This window comes from Coregonus clupeaformis, chromosome 7 (genome assembly GCF_020615455.1).
Source record: "Coregonus clupeaformis isolate EN_2021a chromosome 7, ASM2061545v1, whole genome shotgun sequence".
NCBI classification, from domain to species: domain Eukaryota; kingdom Metazoa; phylum Chordata; class Actinopteri; order Salmoniformes; family Salmonidae; genus Coregonus; species Coregonus clupeaformis.
Genome location: NC_059198.1, coordinates 20,699,211 through 20,721,761, shown reverse-complemented (window position 1 = coordinate 20,721,761; position 22,551 = coordinate 20,699,211). Strand labels below are relative to the sequence as shown.

The following is a 22,551-nucleotide window of genomic DNA, read 5'->3' as shown; positions in this document are numbered from 1 at the left end:
GAAATTATTGTCCAAAAACAAACTTTTAAGTGGGACTGACCCAACAATGATAAAGAGGATATACAGTGCATTCGGAAAGTATTCAGATTCCTTGACTTTTTCTACATTTTGTTACGTTACAGCCTTATTCTAAAATTGATATGTTCTCCGCTGGTGCCAATAAGATAGGCTATACTGTTGTTAGCTCAATTCAATTGAGAATTTTGATAAACTAAAAGACAGATTAGAGTATTTTCATTGTCTTCTCTTTACAGCAATAGCATTTGCTTTCCAAACTATGTTTTCCCACGATTGTATTTTGAAATATTGCGATATGCATGGCTGGGCCTCTCTACTTTCCACTCAACAATCATATATTTGGTATTTGCCTAGCGAACTGCCCAAATTGCGCACGCTATCTTTCCTTCCGACAGAAGGTTTTCACCAACAACGAATAAGGCAGGAGAAGTTCCACCGCCATTCATTTTCAACGAGGGCACGCAGAGAAATGTGCAGGGGATTGTGAGCAGTGAGAACCCTGCTAGCGGAACAGTAGAGTTCTGCTCTACTTTATGCAAATTTCAAGCGAAGGGTTGTCAAGAGGAGGCGCAGCCTCTGGTCAAAACCCACTGTGACATTTACATTACAGTCATTTAGCAGACGCTCTTATCCAGAGTGACTTACAGTTAGTGAGTGCATACATTATTATTATTTTTTTTCATACTGGCCCCCCGTGGGAATCAAACCCACAACCCTGGCGTTGCAAACGCCATGCTCTACCAACTGAGCTACATCCCTGCCGGCCATTCCCTCCCCTACCCTGGGCCAATTGTGCGCCATTCCCTCCCCAACCCTGGGCCAACCGGTCGCGGCCGGCTACGACAGAGCCTGGATTCGAACCAGGATCTCCTTAGACCACTTAGACCACTGCGCCACTCGGAAGGCCTTGACTGTAGGCAATGTGATTTAAAACCATCCACAACGAATTTTTTTAAGAAGCTAATGTTCCTCTGTCGCCAAATCATGCTTTAGTAGCCTATTTTGAATGATTTATTTATGTATAGACAAGAGTAGGCTAATTAGGCTATATAATTTTGGCTATTTAATTCAACATACTTTAGGGAAAGCTTCCCCTAGCCTTATGGACACGCCACCTATGGATTTGACTATTAGAGGTTTAATGTTTCTTTTAAAAAAAATCCCCCTAAAGGAATAGTTCCACCATATTAAAACAAGAGTTCAGTTCACATAACATGGTTGACCTTAAAATTAAATAAATAATAATCACATTAAATAAATAATGATCTTCAGAAATGACTTTGTCAAAGCAACAAAATAACTAGGGCTTTACAATGATGGTGAACATGGAGCAATATTGGGGTTAAGTGGGTTAAAACCTTCCTAGAAGTCACAGAGGGTGCACAGAGGGCAGTGGCGATTTTAGCATGTAAATCTTGGTGGGGCAAATACCCCCATAAATATTGTTGATGATGCATGCCAGCAAAGCCACTACACAACACAACACTAAACAATACATGAATTGCACTATAATGGTGACAAACAGTGCCCACAAACTGTTAGGGCCTAGATAAAGCTGTCCCAACACCTTTCGACGTCTACACCTGGCTATCATCGGAGCCTTGTAATAATAATAAATAATATGCCATTTAGCAGACGCTTTTATCCAAAGCGACTTACAGTCATGTGTGCATACATTTTTACATATGGGTGGTCCCGGGGATCGAACCCACTACCCTGGCGTTACAAGCGCCATGCTCTACCAATTGAGCTACAGAGGACCACTTGTCTGGCAGCGAAACAGTTCATTCAGCCTCATTTACTGCCTTTAAAAAAAACATAGCTGATATGGCTGACTTACTCAAACAAATGTGGTTTCTACTGATAATTGAGATGTACAAACTATGGCATAAGGGGACGACGAGCGGATAAGAGGCAATCCGAAATTTCGATTAAGACATGAATTAGCGAGCTAGGATGTACATAGTCAATATAACTATTTGTTCAGCACTTTTGAAATGTACAGCGACAGAATTCAGAACATGGGCTGTTCTTACAGTATTCTCCCTGTTCACCAAGTCAGAACCATATAATAAATAAAGGGAGCATATAAGCAGACAATGAAAGCTCTTACAATATTCAATGATTACAGTTCTCTAAAACAGGCTATAGGCTACATGTGCACCACCAAGTCAGAACAGTAGGCTAAATTATGAGGGGAAAATTTACCAAATTATTAGGGTGAGGCACATGTGCTACTAACATACATTTAGTATTACTTTCTTAGCTACAGTATACATATCTCCCTGGCATATTACATCATGAACAGGAAGGTGTCGCAGCGATGAAGACGTCAGTGATCTCCAGGTCGGAGCTCTAGAAAGTGGCCCTTGTTCCCAACTTGCAATTCTGAGTTGGATGACCGTTCAAAATGTATTTTCCCAGTCGGAGCTCGTTTTTTTTCAGAGTTTCCAGTTGTCTTGAAGTCTGAGATTTCCCAGTTCCCTAGTTTCCAGTTTGAGCGCGGCAGAAGTTATGCTGTATTGACAGCATGGCTAATGTTGAATGTTTATCCTTTTAAGCTTGGAAAAGAGACCCTTAAACCCAGACTTGGACCACACACCCACTCCACTGAATAGCAGCGTAGTGATTGCTTTGCAATGCAGGTAGCCACTGATTCCTTCCAAACCATTCATTGTTGAATTTGCGATTTCCAACTTGTTGTGTAATGTTTATGGCCAATGGCCGATGAGCTCCGATACTTTTTATCTATAATTTCTCTTCATTATTTCTCTTCATATGACAACGATTGAAAAGGATTTGCCAGTATATTGTCGACTTGATTCATGACGATGACTGCTAGCTTGCTAGCTAAGATTTTGAAAGTATGATGTTGACATGATCAGTCCAATCAAAGCTACTGTAGATATAACGTGATTTGAAGTCATTTTATCTGTGGCCAATGACCTTGAGCCTTCTTGGATAGGCACTTCTAATGTAACTCTATGGCAGCACCCAAGGGGCTTGAATTTTCGAGCTCTACCCGTAGATTTTGCAGTGACATAATGTCCCGATGAGTGACAGAATACTGAGCCAATCACGGCGCAACTAGAGAACATTACCAACCCCTACGCGCCGTATTTTCCGCTGGCTGCCCCACCACCACAGAAAGCACTGAGCTAGGCTGAAACACCTGCATTTTGGAGCTGCCTTACTCAAGAAAAAAACTTCCCCACCTGCCCTGAATGACGGGTCGCCACTAACAGAGGTACATGTCAAAATAATGCATTTTGGCTCTTTAGATAGTCTTTATTCATATTTATTGAATTATCCATGTGGTCAGAATGTCTATGTTAAAGGGCACTTCATTTAATATAACAGGATTTTAATATTAAATATTGGTTCACAATTTCTACTTTAAATATCAAAGGGATGCAAAAGGAACCCATTTGGGAAGCAGCCTCAGGCTTCTCTCTCTGTATGTGTGCAGGATGAGATTGAATTACATTTTAGTCATTTAGCAGACGCTCTTATCCAGAGCGACTTACATGAGCAATTAGGGTTAAGTGCCTTGCTTAAGGGCACATCGACAGATTTTTCACCTAGTTGGCTCGGGGATTAGAACCAGCGACCTTTCGGTTACTGGCACAACGCTCTTACCCACTAAGCTACCTGCCGCCCTAGATAAAATAGAAACTACATAGAACAGGATACGAGCCGTATAAAAACTAGGTGGTTTAGCTTTGCGGTGCACGTTTTGGATGGATTTCAGATTGTACATTCGGTACTGTTATGTAAAAAGTATAAACAGCACTTTTCTTTGCCTATGGTGATGACGTATGGGTTTTTACTGATCATAGACACTAGAGGGAGTGACCTCCTGAGACACTGATTGAGGTACGCTGAGAGGAACTGAACCCGGTGAACTGATGGACACACACACAAACACAAACACAAACACAAACACACACACCAATGCATGCACGAGCACGAACACACATGCGCAGACACGCAGACAGGCAGACAGGTGGTCACACACGTACACAAAGACACACACAGTCACACACTTCCCCCAACTAAGCTAATATGAGCACTGAGCTTATAAGCCCCATTCGATTACACAGAACACCAGCTGAGTTTGGTAGATAAACTTATTCAACTCAATCACCCTAGAGTAGTGGTTTTTCCAGAGTGTATTTAGACAATTTTTAAGGAAGAAAAACACAACTGTTTCATTTGAGATGCATCAAGATTCCTGGCCTACCGTTGGCACCAAGGAGAATGTTGGAGTGATTGTGGAAATATAGACCTTTGAGAGAGCAAACAGAGCTCAGTTAAAGGCATTAAAGGAAACATGTTTCTCTTTGAGAAGAGAAGGTAACAGTGAGGAACGTTGCTCACTCAATGCTCATTCAAAGCTGCGTCCATGGGTGTGTCCCCTATTCCTTATATAGTGAAGTAGTGCACCTAATAGGGATTAGGGTGCCGTTTGAGATTCAACCTATGCCTCCCATGGCGGCTGTGACGGATGGTTCTCTCTCAGGCGGGGTTACTATGGGCTGGCAGTGTAATGATGGATCTTCTCCCAGCTCATACAAAGAGGCTAGAAGTAACTAGACTTCCCAGGCCAAACTCAACGGGTGAAAAATTACTTGACATGCGTCGCAAATGGCACCCTATTCCCTATGTAGTGCACTACTTTTGAACAGGGCCCATGGGGTAATTTCACCTGACAATGCCCCTTCACACCTCACACTTCGGACATTCTGGAATTCAGACATTTCCCCTCAACTACTGCTCCAACACAATGTTTGGTTGTGTCTTATCCACCATTTTTGTATTGGGCAGTAGGGCTGGGAGACATTTTTTTATTGTGATACTTTTTTTTGCAATACTTTTTAGATTCAATGGCTTGTGAATTGTAATATTGTAATCAGGAAAGAATATATATTCCTGGCATCATTTAAAAGACCTAAGTACCATAGTATTTCAAATGTAATGCAATACAACAACCTCCTGGCCTGTGGCTAAGATGTAGAAGTATGTGTCTCCATCACACCACCATTAAATTCTATAGAAGAACTAGATACATTTTTTTTTACAAATTGCTGTTGGCTTTCTGCCTATTGGTCTCAGAGAAGGATTTTTATCTGATGGTCTGTAGCTCGGAATGAGGCTATGCTTCTGCAGACATATATTTTTAAAATGACTTTATACCTTTTTTTTTTACTGTCACTGGAGGGAGTTTCTTCATCATGTCCAGTCTGGTTAGTTTTTATTTTGGCCATAATGATATTAGTTAACAGGCGCAACCCCCCACCCCTCCCCCCGGTCCGTTGGTTGTGCCTGTTTTTCCCAGTCTGTCCTGTACGGAGCTCGCACCTAGTATCCAAACATGCATGAGAGGCGGTCACAGGTCAATTCGAGTGTATAGCTAGCTACATAGCTATTTTACATATCAACACCACTCCACAGCAGCATAATGTGACTTGCTAAATTGCTGATTTACATCAGCAATATTCGGTCTGGTTGGCTGATAGATAGGCCTACGCACAGCAGAGAGAGACAGAGAGAGAGGAGTGGCTGCATCAACAACCCTCAGACTCAACTCCATTCCTTTTTCAGCTGGGATTTGCACGTCAGGGCAGCAACAACCCAGGTAGTCAAGCTAGCCATCATATAGTCACACACAAGCCACTTGCCAGCCAGCCATACAGTATATCATGAATATTAAATAGTGTATGATCATCATCATGTTTATGAAGATAAATTATTTGCGTACACAATACACATTCTAATTCTGTTAAGCAAAGCAATGAATGTAATAGATCAGGGCCTCGTTTCCCATTGGTAGAACCTTCCTACGATGTATCTTTAGTAGCCAAGGTGTTTCCCAGAGCCTTCGTAGTGTTAAAATCATCGTTAGAACTGTCATATGATGTAAACTACATGACCAAAAGTATGTGGACACCTGCTCGTCGAACATCTCATTCCAAAATCATGGCCATTAAGATGGAGTTGGTCCCCCCTTTGCTGCTATAACAGCCTCGACTCTTCTTGGAAGGTTTTCCACTAGATGGTGGAACATTGCTGTGGGGACTTGCTTCCATTCAGTCACTAGAGCATTAGTGAGGTCGGGCACTGATGTTGGGCGATTAGGCCTGGCTCGCAGTCGGTGTTCCAATTCATCACAAAGGTGTTCGATGGAGTTGAGGTCAGGGCTCTGTGCAGGCCATGCTGAAACAGGAAAGGGCCTTCCCCAAACTGTTGCCACAAATTTGGAAGCACAGAATCGTCTAGAATGTCATTGTATGCTGTAGTGTTAAGATTTCCCTTCACTGGAACTAAGGAACCTAGCCCGAACCATGAAAAGCCCCAGACCATTATTCCTCCTCCACCAAACTTTACAGTTGGCACTATGCATTGGGGCAGGTAGCGTTTTCCTGGCATCCGCCAAACCCAGATTCGTCTGTCGGACTGCCAGATGGTAAAGAGTGGTTCATCACTCCAGAGAACGCGTTTCCACTGCTCCAGAGTCCAATGGCGGCAAGCTTTACACCACTCCAGCCGACGCTTGCGCATGGTGATCTTAGGTTTGTGTGCGGCTGCTCGGCCATGGAGACCCATTTTATGAAGCTCCCGATGAACAGTTCTTGTGCTGACGTTGCTTCCAGAGGCAGTTTGGAACTCAGTAGTGAGTGGTGCAACCGAGAACAGATGATTTTTACGCACTAAACGCTTCAGGACTCGACGGTCCCGTTCTGTGAGCTTGTGTGGCCTACCACTTCGCAGTTGAGCCGTTGTTACTCCTAAACGTTTCCACTACACAATAACAGCACTTACAGTCTAGCAGGGCAGAAATTTTACGAACTGACTTGTTGGAAAGGTGGCATCCTATGACGGTGCCACATTGAAAGTCACTGAGCTCTTCAGTAAGGCCGTTCTACTACCAATGTTTGTCTCTGGAGATTGCATGGCTGTGTGCTCGATTTTATACACTTATCAATAACGGGTGTGGCTGAAATAGCAAAATCCACTAATTTGAAGGGGTGTCCACATACTTTTGTATCACAGGAGGTTGGTGGCAGCTTAATTGGGGAGAACGGGCTCGTGTTAATGACTGGAGCGGAATAGTGGAATGGTATCAAATACATCAAACACATGGTTTCCAGGTGTTTGATTCCATTCCATTTGCTCCATTCCGCCTATTATTATGAGCCTTTCTCCCCTCAGCAGACTCCTGTGTTTTGTATATTTAGTGTATCTTTAGTAGCCAAGGTGTTTCACAGAGCCTTTGTTAGTAACGTGACTCGTAAAATCCTTTGCACATCGTAGAGCAGCCAAATTGCAGACTGTAACAAATTGCTGTACATTTACAGCAAAATATTTACAGTTAGCTACTGTAATTCTATATTACAGTACAGTACTGTAAAGAGCAATGCACTATGGGGGCTCAATGGCATGCCGTTACACTGCTGTAAAATTGTGCGAAACCATTTTACAGTAAAGTACTGTATTACATGTTTTGCTGTTTATTTACAGCAGCATACTGTGAATTATGGTGCATTTTGGGAAAATGTTGTGGGCTGAGAAAGACTCTGGCTCATTGACATATTTTGAGGTGTGCCTTGTAAGAGGCTATATTTGTTGCACCCGTTAGTGAGAATACTGTACCCCACAGACTATAGTACCAAACAGTAAAAAAAAACATCTAAATATCTTATCCTGTAAATCTACAGTAATTTATTGGCCACTGTACTTCCAGTCATTTACTGTAATTCAGTACCAGACTGTATTTTTGAAGTGCTATAAACCTTTTGAACACTAGTGGGTGCATGATATTGTTTCTGTCTCATTAACATATTTTGAGGCGTGATCTGTAAGAGGCTATACTTGTTGCACCCATTAGTGAGAGTGCTGTACCAATTTAACTGAAATGTGGTAGTAGTTCTCTAACAATGTGAAGTGTATAGGGGACAGATCAGAGTGGCAGCAAGTGTAAACCTTTAATGGATGAGTGTTTAGCCATGTCCTCTTGATCTGTTTTGCCCTGTAGTCACTGCCATCTTAGAAAAAAACTATCTCAGACTGGGAAAAATCGATTTGAACGGTCATCCCACTCGGAATTCCAACTCAGGTATTCGGGCCTCTTTCTAGAGCTCCAACTTTCCGACTGACGTCATGATTTGACCTCGTATTTTTCAGAGTTCCCAGTTGTCTTGAAAGCACCATAAGGCTGCTACAAGTGCAAGTGATATAACACACCAAATATTCATTGGTATGCTGTAATGTATAATTGCATATGTTAGCAATTGCTGTTAATGTATTACAATACAATTTAACAATAAAGTACTGTATGGCTATTTTGCTGTATATTTACTGCAGTGTTCTGTAAATTATGGTGCATTGTGGAAAAAAGTTGTGGGAGGTTAAGAATCGTTAACATATTTGTTGCACCTGTTAGTGAGAATGCTGTACCAATTGAACTGATATGTGGTAGTAGTGCCCTAACAATTGAATGTATATAGGGGACAGATCAGCGTGGCAGCAAGTCTTAGGTGGTGTCTACACTTGACACGTACAGTACATGCGGCTTCTGCTATCAGAATACGAAGCTCGCACTGAAAAGACAGGTCTAGACGCACAAAAGTCGCTTTGTGGTCTGATTGTGTTCAAATCTGTCTGACCACTTCAGGAGGTGGTCAGGGATGCATTGTGTGTGGATGTCTCCTCAGTCTGGAACCAATCAGGCTACTGAAACCGCATACACTGGGCAACACCATTAGCACTCCTCCCACAAGTCTCCAGAAAACTTGTGTTTTGGGACCAAGAGGCACCTTTTCATTGTAACGTTGGAGGAAATACGTTCCTAGCGTGTGTGGAACGTGTTTGCTGTTTCATAAACGCTAGCCAGCTAGCTAATATTTAGAAAACTATATTTTGTTTGGCTAGAGTTATGCTAACTCGTTTGCAATCCCTTTAACGTTGCCTGCTAGCTTGCTGGGTAGCTACAGTACAGAGGTTACCTGGCTACTTAGCCAACTGATGGAGTTGTTGTTATGTTATTATCATATTTTGCCTATTCCACCATTTGTAGAATGCATACTGGCATTTGAATATAGCGCGGGAATGGACATAATGTGGACATGGTGGACACATGTAAATATAGACGCATGATCAGAACTACATTATCAGAATACAAAAGCTGCATGAACTGTCAAGTCTAGACATGGCCTTAATTACTGGTTGAGTGGTTTGCCTAGTCCTTTTAGTCTGTTTTTCCCTGTAATCACGGCCAGCTTGGAAGCCTTTGTGTAGGCCTCTAGAAGTGCAAGTGGTATAAAACACCAACTATTCATAAATATGCTGTCAAATACAAATACCAAGCAGCCAATTTGCTTGCACCAATCGCATGTAATTACAGTAAATACTGTAAAATATTACAATTACAGTAGCATTTACTTTCTTACTGTATAATAGGCACATTTTACAGTATTGTACTGAATCATAGTGATGTTACGTTTGATACTGGAGGCTTGCTTCGAAATCGCTAAGCAGCTAACTTCGAAGCAGTGCGCCGATGCGTGTATCACTTTATCAGAAGTACGTCATCAATGACGTCCGAAGCCTTGTTTGATCATGTGCTTTTTCAAACCGTGTGTTGCAAACATAGCCGCGGGAAGTAGGGTTGCTGAGGGTGCTGCAGCACCCCCTGAAAAATCAGAATAAAAAATAAATATGAAACCCCCTAGAGTCGATGTCCGTGCCCAGAGGAAATTTAATTAGCATAATACAAAAATCCCCTTAAAAATCTGTCAGTTTAAGCTAGAGATATCTTAATTCACTGCATCCGCCGATGTTGCACTTTTGCATCTGCGGTGAAAGGTGACAGAGCCAGAGCGGTGTTTGTCAGACCATGAGACATCCCGAAAATCTGTCTTCTCACAAAATTGTCTGTAGCGTCCGGACAATACAGATGAGACTATCACGAACACGATGGTGTTCTCCATTTTGCTCTACGACCCCCACAAGCGTTGTGGGACTCGACGGTACAGCCAATCTGCCAACTTCTGTCTGTAGCATCCGAACAGTTTGGGCTACACACTAATATGACCCCTCTGTGGAAAGGTGAAACTTGTTTTGCTCTAGGATGCCCACAGGCCTCACAAGACTTTAGTCGGAAGTTTACATACACCTTAGCCAAATTCATTTAAACTCAGTTTTTCACAATTCCTGACATTTAATCCTAGTAAAAATTCCCTGTCTTAGGTCAGTTAGGATCACCACTTTATTTTAAGAATGTGAAATGTCAGAATAATAGTAGAGAGAATGATTTATTTCAGCTTTTATTTCTTTCATCACATTCCCAGTGGGTCAGACGTTTACATACACTCAATTAGTATTTGGAAGCATTGCCTTTAAATTGTTTAACTTGGGTCAAATGTTTTGGGTAGCCTTCCACAAGCCTCCCACAATAATTTGGGTGAATTTTGGCCCATTCCTCCTGACAGAGCTGGTGTAACTGAGTCAGGTTTGTTGGCCTCCTTGCTCGCACACGCTTTTTCAGTTCTGCCCACACATTTTCTATTGGATTGAGGTCAGGGCTTTGTGATGGCCACTCCAATACTTTGACTTTGTTGTCCTTAAGCCATTTTGCCACAACTTTGGAAGTATGCTTGTGGTCATTGTCCATTTGGAAGACCCATTTGCGACCAAGCTTTAACATCCTGACTGATGTCTTGAGATGTTGCTTCAATATATCCACATAATTTTCCTTCCTCATGATGCCATCTATTTTGTGAAGTGCACCAGGCCCTCCTGCAGCAAAGCACCCCCACAGCATGATGCTTCCACCCCAGTGCTTCACGGTTGGGATGGTGTTCTTCGGCTTGCAAGCGTCCCCCTTTTTCATCCAAACATAACAATGGTCATTATGGCCAAACAATTCTATTTTTGTTTCATCAGACCAGAGGACATTTCTCAAAAAAGTACGATCTTTGTCCCCATGTGCAGTTGCAAACCGTAATCTGGCTTTTTATGGCAGTTTTGGAGCAGTGGCTTCTTCCTTGCTGAGTGGCCTTTCAGGCTATGTCGATATAGGACTCGTTTTACTGTGGATGTAGATACTTTTGTACCTGTTTCCTCCAGCATCTTCACAAGGTCCTTTGCTGTTGTTCTGGGATTGATTTTCACTTTTCGCACCAAAGTACGTTAATCTCTAGGAGACAGAATGCTTCTCCTTCCTGAGCGGTATGGCGGCTGCGTGGTCCCATGGTGTTTATAATTGCGTACTATTGTTTGTACAGATGAACGTGGTACCTTCAGGTGTTTAGAAATTGCTCCCAAGGATGAACCAGACTTGTGGAGGTCTAAAGAAAATGTCTGAGGTCTTGGCTGATTTCTTTTGATTTTCCCATGATGTCAAGCATAGAGGCACTGAGTTTGAAGGTAGGCCTTGAAATACATCCACAGGTACACCTCCAATTGACTCAAATTATGTAAATTAGCCTATCAGAAGCTTCTAAAGCCATGACATAATTTTCTGGAATTTTCCAAGCTGTTTAAAGGCACCGTCAACATATTGTATGTAAACTTTGACCCACTGGAATTGTGATACAGTGGATTATAAATGAAATAATCTGTAAACAATTGTTGAAAAAATTACTTGTATCATGAACAAAGTAGATGTCCTAACCGACTTGCCAAAACTACAGTTCGTTAACAAGAAATGTGTGGAGTTTTTGAAAAATGAGTTTGAATGACTCCAACCTAAGTGTATGTAAACATCCGACATCAAGTATTCAGACCCTTTACTCAGTACTTTGTTGAAGCACCTTTGGCAGCGATTACAACCTCGAGTCCTCTTGGCTATGACGCTTGGCACACCTGTATTTGGGGAGTTTCTCCCATTCTTCTCTGCAGATCCTCTCAAGCTCTTTCAGGTTGGATGGGGAGTGTCGCTGCACAGCTATTTTAAGGTCTCTTCAGAGATGTTAGATCGGGTTCAAGTCCAGGCTCTGGCTGGGTCCCGAAGCAACTCCTGCGTTGTCTTGGCTGTGTGCTTAGGGTCGTTGTCCTGCTGGAAGGTGAACCTTCGCTCCAGTCTGAGGTTCTGAGCGCTCTGGAGCAGGTTTTCATCAAGGATCTCTCTGTACTTTGCTCCGTTCATCTTTCCCTCAATCCTGACTAGGATTATAGTTTCTGAGGTGGAAGTTGGGAGTTATATTTGGGTGTTTCAGTGAAACGTAAGTGAGGGAGGCCCTGCTCTCTCGCTTTCCCAGATGTTTAGTTCATTTCATTCCGATCTCCTTTGCATTATTGTAGCCATTTTCTGTAGCCTGTCAACTATGCCTCTGTCTTTCCCTGTTCTCTCCTCTCCGCACAGGCTATACAAACGCCTCACACCACGTGACTGCTGCCTCTCTAACCTGGTGGTCCCTGCACGCACGACCCACGTGGAGTTCCAGGTCTCCGGCAGCCTCTGGAACTGCCGTTCTGCGGCCAACAAGGCAGAGTTCATCTCAGCCTATGCTACCCTCCAGTTATTCGACTTCTTGGCGCTGACGGAAACATGGATTACCACTGAAAACACTGCTACTCCTACTGCTCTCTCCTCATCTGACCACGTGTTCTCGCATACCCCGAGAGCATCTGGTCAGCGGGGTGGTGGCACAGGAATCCTCTTCTCTCCCAAGTGGACATTCTCTCTTTTTCCCCTGACCCATCTGTCTATCTCCTCATTGGAATTCCTTGTTGTCACAGTCACTAGCCCATTCAAGCTTAACATCCTTGTCATTTATCGCCCTCCAGGTTCCCTTGGAGAGTTCATCAATGAGCTTGACGCCTTGATAAGTTCCTTTCCTGTTGATGGCTCACCCCTCACAGTTCTGGGTGACTTCAACCTCCCTACGTCTACCTTTGACTCATTTCTCTCTGCCTCCTTCTTTCCACTCCTCTCTTCTTTTGACCTCACCCTCTCACCGTCCCCCCCTACTCACAAGGCAGGCAATATGCTTGACCTCATCTTTACTAGATGCTGTTCTTCTACTAATCTCACTGCAACTCCCCTCCAAGTCTCCGACCACTACTTTGTATCCTTTTCTCTCTCGCTCTCCTCCAACACTACTCACTCTGCCCCTACTCAGATGGTAATGCGCCGTCGCAACCTTCGCTCTCTCTCTCCCGCTACTCTCTCCTCTTCCATCCTATCATCTCTTCCCTCTGCTCAATCCTTCTCCCTCCAATCTCCTGATTCTGCATCCTCAACCCTCCTTTCCTCCCTTTCTGCATCCTTTGACTCTCTATGTCCCCTATCCTCCCGGCCGGCTCGGTCCTCCCCTCCTGCTCAGTGGCTTGACGACTCATTGCGAGCTCACAGAACAGGGCTCCGGGCAGCCGAGCGGAAATGGAGGAAAACTAGACTCCCTGCGGACCTGGCATCTTTTCACTCCCTCCTCTCTACATTTTCTTCATCTGTTTCTGCTGCTAAAGCCACTTTCTACCACTCTAAATTCCAAGTATCTGCCTCTAACCCTAGGAAGCTCTTTGCCACCTTCTCCTCCCTGCTGAATCCTCCTCCCCCTTCCCCCCTCCTCCCTCTCTGTGGATGACTTCGTCAACCATTTTGAAAAGAAGGTTGACGACATCCGATCCTCGTTTGTTAAGTCAAATGACACTGCTGGTCCTGCTCACACTGCCCTACCCTATGCTTTGATTTCTTTCTCCCCTCTCTCTCCAGATGAAATCTTGCGACTTGTGACGGCTGGCCGCCCAACAACCTGCCCGCTTGACCCTATCCCCTCCTCTCTTCTCCAGACCATCTCCGGTGACCTTCTCCCTTACCTCACCTCGCTCATCAACTCATCCTTGACCGCTGGCTATGTCCCTTCCGTCTTCAAGAGAGCGAGAGTTGCACCCCTTCTCAAAAAACCAACACTCGATCCCTCTGATGTCAACAACTACAGACCAGTATCCCTTCTTTCTTTTCTCTCCAAAACTCTTGAGCGTGCCGTCTTTAGCCAACTCTCTTGCTATCTCTCTCAGAATGACCTTCTTGATCCAAACCAGTCAGGTTTCAAGACTGGTCATTCAACTGAGACTGCTCTTCTCTGTGTCACGGAGGCTCTCCGCACTACTAAAGCTAACTCTCTCTCCTCTGCTCTTGTCCTTCTAGACCTGTCTGCTGCCTTTGATACTGTGAACCATCAGATCCTCCTCTCCACCCTCTCCGAGTTGGGCATCTCCGGCGCGGCTCACTCTTGTATTGCGTCCTACCTGACCGGTCGCTCCTACCAAGTGGCGTGGCGAGAATCTGTCTCCGCACCACGTGCTCTCACCACTGGTGTCCCCCAGGGCTCAGTTCTAGGCCCTCTCCTATTCTCGCTATACACCAAGTCACTTGGCTCTGTCATATCCTCACATGGCCTCTCCTATCATTGCTACGCAGACGACACACAACTAATCTTCTCCTTTCCCCCTTCTTATAACCAGGTGGCGAATCGCATCTCTGCATGTCTGGCAGACATATCAGTGTGGATGACAGATCACCACCTCAAGCTGAACCTCGGCAAGACAGAGCTGCTCTTCCTCCCGGGGAAGGACTGCCCGTTCCATGATCTCGCTATCACGGTTGACAACTCCGTTGTGTCCTCCTCCCAGAGTGCGAAGAGCCTTGGCGTGACCCTGGACAACACCCTGTCGTTCTCCGCTAACATCAAGGCGGTGACCCGATCCTGTAGGTTCATGCTGTACAACATTCGGAGAGTACGACCCTGCCTTACACAGGAAGCGGCACAGGTCCTAATCCAGGCACTTGTCATCTCCTGTCTGGATTACTGCAACTCGCTGTTGGCTGGGCTCCCTGCCTGTGCCATTAAACCCCTACAACTCATCCAGAATGCCACAGCCCGTCTGGTGTTCAACCTTCCCAAGTTCTCTCACGTCACCCCGCTCCTCCGCACACTCCACTGGCTTCCAGTTGAAGCTCGCATCTGCTACAAGACCATGGTGCTTGCCTACGGAGCTGTGAGGGAAACGACACCTCCGTACCTTCAGGCTCTGATCAGTCCCTACACCCAAACGAGGGCATTGCGTTCATCCACCTCTGGCCTGCTGGCCCCCCTACCTCTGCGGAAGCACAGTTCCCGCTCAGCCCAGTCAAAACTGTTCGCTGCTCTGGCACCCCAATGGTGGAACAAGCTCCCTCACGACGCCAGGACAGCGGAGTCACTCACCACCTTCCGGAGACACTTGAAACCCCACCTCTTTAAGGAATACCTGGGATAGGATAAAGTAATCCTTCTACCCCCCCTTACCCCACCCCAAAGAAAGAAAAAAAAAACATATTGTAAAGTGGTTATCCCACTGGCTATAAGGTGAAAATGCACCGATTTGTAAGTTGCTCTGGATAAGAGCGTCTGCTAAATGACGTAAATGTAAATTTAAAATGTAGTCTCCCAGTCCCTGCCGCTGAAAAACATCCCGACAGCATGATGCTGCCACAACCATGCTTCACCGTAGGGATGGTGCCAGGTTTCCTCCAGACGTGACGCTTGGCATTCAGGTCAAAGAGTTCAATGTTGGTTGCATCAGACCAGAGAATCTTGTTTCTCATGGTCTGAGTCCTTTAGGTACCTTTTGGCAGACTCCAAGCGGGCTGTCATGTGCCTTTTACTGAGGAGAGGCTTCTGTCTGGCCACTCTACCATAAAGGACTGATTGGTGGAGTGCTGCAGAGATGGTTGTCCTTCTGGAAGGTTCTCCCATCTCCACAGAGGAACTGTGGACCGCTGTCAGAGTGACCATCGGGTTCTTGGTCACCTCCCTGACCAAGGCCCTCCCACCTCCGATTGCTCAGTTTGGCCCAGCGGCCAGCTCTAGGAAGAGTCTTGGTGGTTCCAATCTTCTTCCATTTAAGAATGATGGAGGCCACTGTGTTCTTGTTGACCGTCAATGCTGCAGAAATGTTTTGGTACCCTTCCCCAGAGCTGTGCCACAACACAATCCTGTCTCAGAGCTCTACGGACAATTCCTTCGACCTCATGGCTTGATTTTTGCTCGGACATGCACTGTCAACTGTGGGACATTATATAGACAGGTGTGTGCCTTTCCAAATCATGTGGACTCCAATCAATTTGTAGAAACATCTCAAGGATGATCAATGGAAACAGGATGCACCTGAGCCTCAATTTTGAGTCTCATAGCAAGGGGTCTGAATACTTATGCAAGTAAGGTATTTCATTTTTAATAAATGTGTAAACATTTGCTTTTTCATTATGGGGTATTGTGTGTAGATTGATGAGGGGAAAAAAACATGTAATCCATTTTAGAATAAGGCTGTAACATAAGAAAATGTGGAAAAAGTTGAGTGTACTCAATACTTTCCGAATGCACTGTAAAACTAGCTGGCTAGAAGGATGAAGTTAGAAGCTAACGTTGATCGGAGCCTGACCTCAGGAGGAGCAGTTGACTTAAGCTAGCTATAGTCAAAAGGTGAGCTACTTTAAGTTCTCATAACAAAAGGCCTTTTATTTACAGAAGGTAGTGAGCCAGACAGTGGTGAGTCAGGCTGCAATGAAGGAGGCAAAGGAGATACAAGGAGAGAGGATCCATTGAAGCAAGGTTAGTAGTACAGTGGTTCCCAAACTTGGGGTCCGGGACCCATGTGGGGTCCCCTGAAATTTAAATAGGGTCCCCTGAGAGAATCTTTAATCTTATTAAACACATTAATAACTTGTTTCTCTATAAATGGGTATAGAATACAACATTTTAGAATCAACTAAGTGCCTTTAGACTGTCAGAATTCACTTTCATGTCTTAATTTCAAAGATTTTACTGAGTTACAGTTCATATAAGGAAATCAGTCAACATCAACAGTACTGACTTACCACTCATGTGTGTAGTAAATAAATATTGAAACACATATTATTGAGTAGAACTTGTAAGGTAGTGATGAATAGTAAGTTAGTTGGTATTTTTCATGAGGTTGTGGCGATATACTGCCATCTGGTGGCGACTAGAAACAATTGCATAATAGGAGCTATTAAAAATGGATGGTCAATCAACCTTAGTTTAATGTAGTGACTGTAAGTTACTCTGGACAAGAGTGTCGCTAAATTAACTAAATGTCTCCGCCATCAAACTATTTGTATTTTGATCAAATTTGGCCTTGTTTGTGGGCGGAGCTCATTTTTATTTTACCTTTATTTAACTAGGTAAGTCAGTTAAGAACAAATACTTATTTACAATGACGGCCTACACCGGCCGACGCTGGGCCAATTGTGCGCCGCCCTATGTGACTCCCCGGTTATGATACAGCCTGGAATCGAACCAGGGAGTCTGTAGTGACACCTCAAGCACTGAGATGCAGCGCCTTAGACCGCTCAGTAGAGTAATATGCTGTAAATCTGTGTTTCAGTAAAGGTCCTGTAAATCTACAGTAATTTACTGGCTTCTGTGCTGCCAGTATTTTACTGTGAATTTACAGTAACCTACTGGCTACTGTTCTGCCAGTAATTCACTGTAAAAATTACAGGACATTTATTACAGTGTATAGTAATATAGGGTATAGTAATGGTAGGCTACAGTATTTCTCACAATCTTCTATTCATTTGCTCTCATTACTGGTTTATTTTGTGGTAGTGTAGAGCAGCAGCTATATCCCTGAAGTGACCTTCAACCTCCCTGCTCCTCAATACTTCTTCCACTGGATCAAAGTTTCAGCCAGGTAGGATACATAGTGGCAACAAATGGAGTTGGGTTGCATATAGCAATGGTAGGCTACAGTATTTCTCTCAATCTTCTATTTTAACTGGAATTGTGTTGGTCATTGTTAAATAGTGCATTATTTATTCCAGTTCAAAATAGTTCTGCAAAATACTTTACCCATCAGAGTTTTATATAATTGTATTAATATTTTGTTATTGTTATTAGTAAAGTGAATAAGACTTAAGCATTTGAGACTAAGGGTGTCATTTAATTTGCCATTAAAGAGCGACTGCCCCTAAAAAGCAACTATTCCCTTTGAAAACGGCCTATGTGGCATTGATATGAGTCAGAAACATTTATTCTAGTGTCAAAATTGACTATAAAGTGTAAATAGGATAACATAAAGTCAGTCTCGTCTAAAACGGAGTTTGGAACCTCAGGGCGTAACTACGAGTATATGAAGGTTGGGTTTGGATTATAATTATGTCAGCAAATAATGCCCCCTTTTTCCAAGCTCCACATGCAAATCGCCTCTCCGCCCACTTCGCTTTCCTTCATTGAATGGGCCTCCATTGTTTCATCGCCCCCAATTCGTTCAAAGGATCACAGCCCTTATACTGATTGACCATGCCTCCACAGCCAAAGTTCTATGGTTTGCATGCCCTGCCAAAGGACCCTAGCTAGTATGCGGAATAGGTGCTTGGAGTTCGTCGGTTCCCATGTCTGCACCAGCAACACTAGCTTGGTGTGCAACGACCGGTGGTGGTGAGTATAACCAGAGACACTGGAATATAATGACCTCTCTGGTATAACTTAGCTAACGACGTTAGATACATTTATTGCTGGTTTTCTAGGTAGCTATCTTTTAATAAAGCGAGGCAGGCTAGCTAACGTTAGCTAGCAAGGCAGGCTAGCTAATGTTTTAGCTAATGTTAGCGTAGCTAGCTAGCTACCTACCTCATTACAACTTAGTTAGGTCGTAGCTCCTACAAGTTTATTGTGTATTGTCTAGATACTGCTGGTTATGTAACATTCAAATTTGATAATGCTAGCTAGCTAATGTTAGCCTACATGTCACATTTGCAAGTTAGTTTGTGGCTCATACAAGTTTATTCTGTATTGTTTAGGGCAAAACGAAATAATGGATGCAGTTATGGTGGTAGCTAACGTGTCTGAGTCTGACTAATACAGTGAACTAGGAGCAACAAACCGTAACGGCGTCACCGGCCTGAATCTAATCCAATCTGGAGCTACAGTCAGTCTACATCTGTAAAGCATAGAATTAGGGTTTCCACCAGTTACCACAGCCACAAAGTCAAAGTTGGCTATATCGTAAAATTTTTGCTTTTTGGTCTTAATTTAAGGTTAGGGTTAGACATAAGGTTAGCAGTGGGGTTAGGGTTAGGCATAAAATAAAATATAAGAAGATAAATAGTAGAGATCGGAGGGCTTTATGACTTTGTGGCTGTGGTGACGAACTAGAATTAGCTTGACCCGAGTTACTGCCCTGATGACACAGACGGCTTCATCAACAACGGTAATGTGTGTTATGTGAAAAGTTGTATAAAAAATACCTGTTTTGATAAACTAGTAGGTTAATTACCCAGCCAAGCAGATACAAGTAGTAGAGTCATTTTGGTTGTGAAGTGCATTATCAAAAAGCTTTGTCCTTTCTGTATAACAAAATGCAATTTACCACTTGGCTGTCTATTGACTTGTATCACCCTGTCACAGGCCCTCCCAGTCAACACCGCCTCATAAGATGAGGAAGTACATTGTTAATGCGGATTGCCTGCTGCAGTTGTTTGAGAGATGTCCAGTTTGCAGCCGAACCTGCAACATAGAGAAGACCAGCAAGGGGACCCTCAGCATCACGCAGACATGCCCTCGCTGTGAGCATTCCTATAAATGGAACCGGGAGGACATTTTAATTAGGTTGGTGACATTTGACCTGGTCAAAGGTCAAAACAGTTTCGAGTTTTGTCCCAATTCACCTTCATAACCTAGCCTGTTGGAACCAGCCTGATCACTGCATTTAACATTCTATTCACTTCACATATCATGATACCACCATGCTAATCATAACCACCATTGATAATGTAATCAGTGCTCCGTGTGTGTGTTTGTGTGTGACCCGACCAGTATCTTTGATGAGGGGCCAGGAGCTGATCTACACAGCCGTGCCCATCAATGGGGTGATGGCAAAGACCTTACCTCCAGCCTCACCTCTTGCCTGCTCACCAACGGTTGTCGATGGGTTGACCAGAATTAGGTAGGTTTAGTCTGACCTCTTCAAACTTCGACATATTATGTGTTTGTTTGTCAGATATCACATATCCTAACTGCCATTTGTAATTAAACATTGACTGTGTATGAATTCACAGATGCATCTATGGAACCAGCACTTGGAGACTTGCAAGATGATGTGATGGAGTCCAAACTGACAGACGGCTTGATACTGATGTCTCTAAAGATAGATCTGGCACTCGGCATAAAATTTTTACCAGACACAACTTTTACTTGTATTGTCTTTTTCTGTTATTGAATTGAGGGAGAAACCCTGTGTATTCTGCACCAGGATCAAGGAACTCCTGTTGAATAAGGGACACCACAAAGGAAGGTATGATCACTCTGACATGTTTGCCAAGGTAGCCCCATTACCACCAGACAAAATGCCAATAGGCACAGTATCTGTATCGGCTGGTAATGACAATGAAAGGTGAAAGGTACACATATGGTATGATGTAAAAGGTTGTTTATTCTACATGGACCTGTTAATACATCTGAAAGTTATCAAAACACTGAGTTTAGAATATGTAAATAAATTCAGCAATTGCATTCTTCTCATATTACTCTGTAGGCTACTGACCTATTCAAAGCTTACTTGGCTGTAGTTATTGAACTCAACCTGCAGGAGGTTTGTATGTTGTGATTGAGTGGGGGGAAACAGCTGCGGGCAAGGTTCTGACAGATGGGTGTGTCTTGGTGGTGACAAGGACACACCCAAGAAACACACCCATCAAACCACACCCCCAAGCCAACTCATGTTTGGCTTCTGTCATGGCCGCCAGCATTTCTTGAGGAGCAAGCCAAAAAACGAGGCCAAATCAGCGGGTACAGTTCCTCTTTAAGATGTGGCCATCTATTGCTTTTATGTTACTAAACAATCAAAGTCATAATTTCTCAACAAGTCTATGACAGCGGTTGCTAAAACTTTTTTTGGGGGGTTCCCTTTTTTTATTTTGAGCACATGCCCCCCAAAAGATCTGTCCCTGGCCCTGGACAGACGGGTAGCCAGAGGTGAAAAGCAAACAAGGTTCTCAGCTGCAGTACGGTGCCACAGTTTCGTGTTTGGTGTTTTGTTCAAATTCAAACACAACGAGAAAACAACCCCCCTCCCTTCCATTGTCTCTGTCTGTGTTCATGTCTGCTATGAAAGGTGCGAGTTGATTTGAAGCTCGCTGGTTGCTGAAGCTCTCAGGGAGTCACTCTGTCTTTCTCTACTCTTCTCTATTCCTCTCTTTTACTCTTTTTCTACCTCGGTCTGTAGTTTAATGGAAGGGTATTGAGTTTGGGGTGCAGCTAACTTCATCTCTTTTTCTTCTATCTCTCAGAGTGCTGGGTCCAGCTATAACCTTCAGGGTGGGCACCAACCCTCACAATGTCAGCACTGCAGATCTGGCTCACGTTGCAGGTAGGACCATTCTCTCAGTTACACTAACCCATATCCCCCAAGACCCACCCACCATTATCATGACCGATATCCTGCTCATCATCATTTATTGGGTCTAACATTCAGGGAAGATATAGTAAAACTGATAGTCTCAGAGAAGTGTTGATAGTTGATTCACACACACACACACACGCACGTACACTGACAGACACACAACGCACGCACGCACACACACAATCAGACACACAGGGTCTGTGTGCTGTATCCATGCAGCACATAGACCCACACTGCAGGTAGTAATTATTAGCTAAATTTCTTACTCAACACATTTGGGACGTAGAGAGTGACTCTCAGACAAGCTAGTCTTCCCATAGCCAGATGTGGTCTGATAGAAAGGTGTCATGGTGAGAGGAAAAAAAAAAGGATTTGATATTTCAGTATGCACCGCTCCTGCACCGCAACGCAACGCTGGCATTGTCTGAACTTGGATCAACATGGGAGTGTGTCGCCCTTGCTTCGATTGGAATTGACTTTGGGAAGCAGAGAGCAACAGTCAATAACACCGGGGTTGGAACAACAACAGTAACAACACTAACACAAACCGCATGGAGCTTTTTTTAATGGGCTGAAATGTGCTGTTGTTCCATTGAGAGGAATTTGGCACCACTCTCCTCCTGTTGTATTATAGGGTGGTATATGGTGGTTTGTTTCTGTCCTATCCATTTACAGAGATGCTACAACAACAACACTACAAAAAGGTGCTAAGTAGAACCATACAGGGTTCTTCGGTTTGTCCCCATAGGGAAAAGCTTTTTGTGCTGGGTAGAACCCTTTGCAGAGGGTTATTCAAAGAACCCCCTATATATGGTTATACCTAGAACCCTCTAAGAAGGGTTCTACCAATAACCATTTCATAATCTAAAGGTTCTTCCTAGAACCGTCTATGAAGGGTTCTACCGAGAACCCTTTTTATATTTGGAGGGTTCTTCCTATGAACAGTTCCAACAGCCTTATTAGCCTATCAAATGTAATTATTTATAACAATACATTACATGTATAAGGCCTTTCTTTGAGGGCCGAGTTATACCCGAACACAGGGGTGTTAGGAATCTCCTGGTTTACAGGCCACATTATGTTGGCTTGCAAAGTGAATTGTAATACCTATCCAGCAAGAGT

General features: G+C 43.8%; 1 protein-coding gene across 1 annotated transcript in view; it reads left to right on the top strand.

The window, feature by feature from the left end:
- LOC121569845 (receptor-type tyrosine-protein phosphatase N2) overlaps window positions 1-22,551 on the top strand; it is a 320,798-nt gene that overhangs the window by 124,214 nt on the left and 174,033 nt on the right. The window contains exon 10 of the mRNA XM_041881082.2: window positions 21,317-21,396. Within this exon, the coding sequence (XP_041737016.1) occupies window positions 21,317-21,396 (80 nt within the window). The remainder of the gene's footprint in view (window positions 1-21,316; window positions 21,397-22,551) is intronic.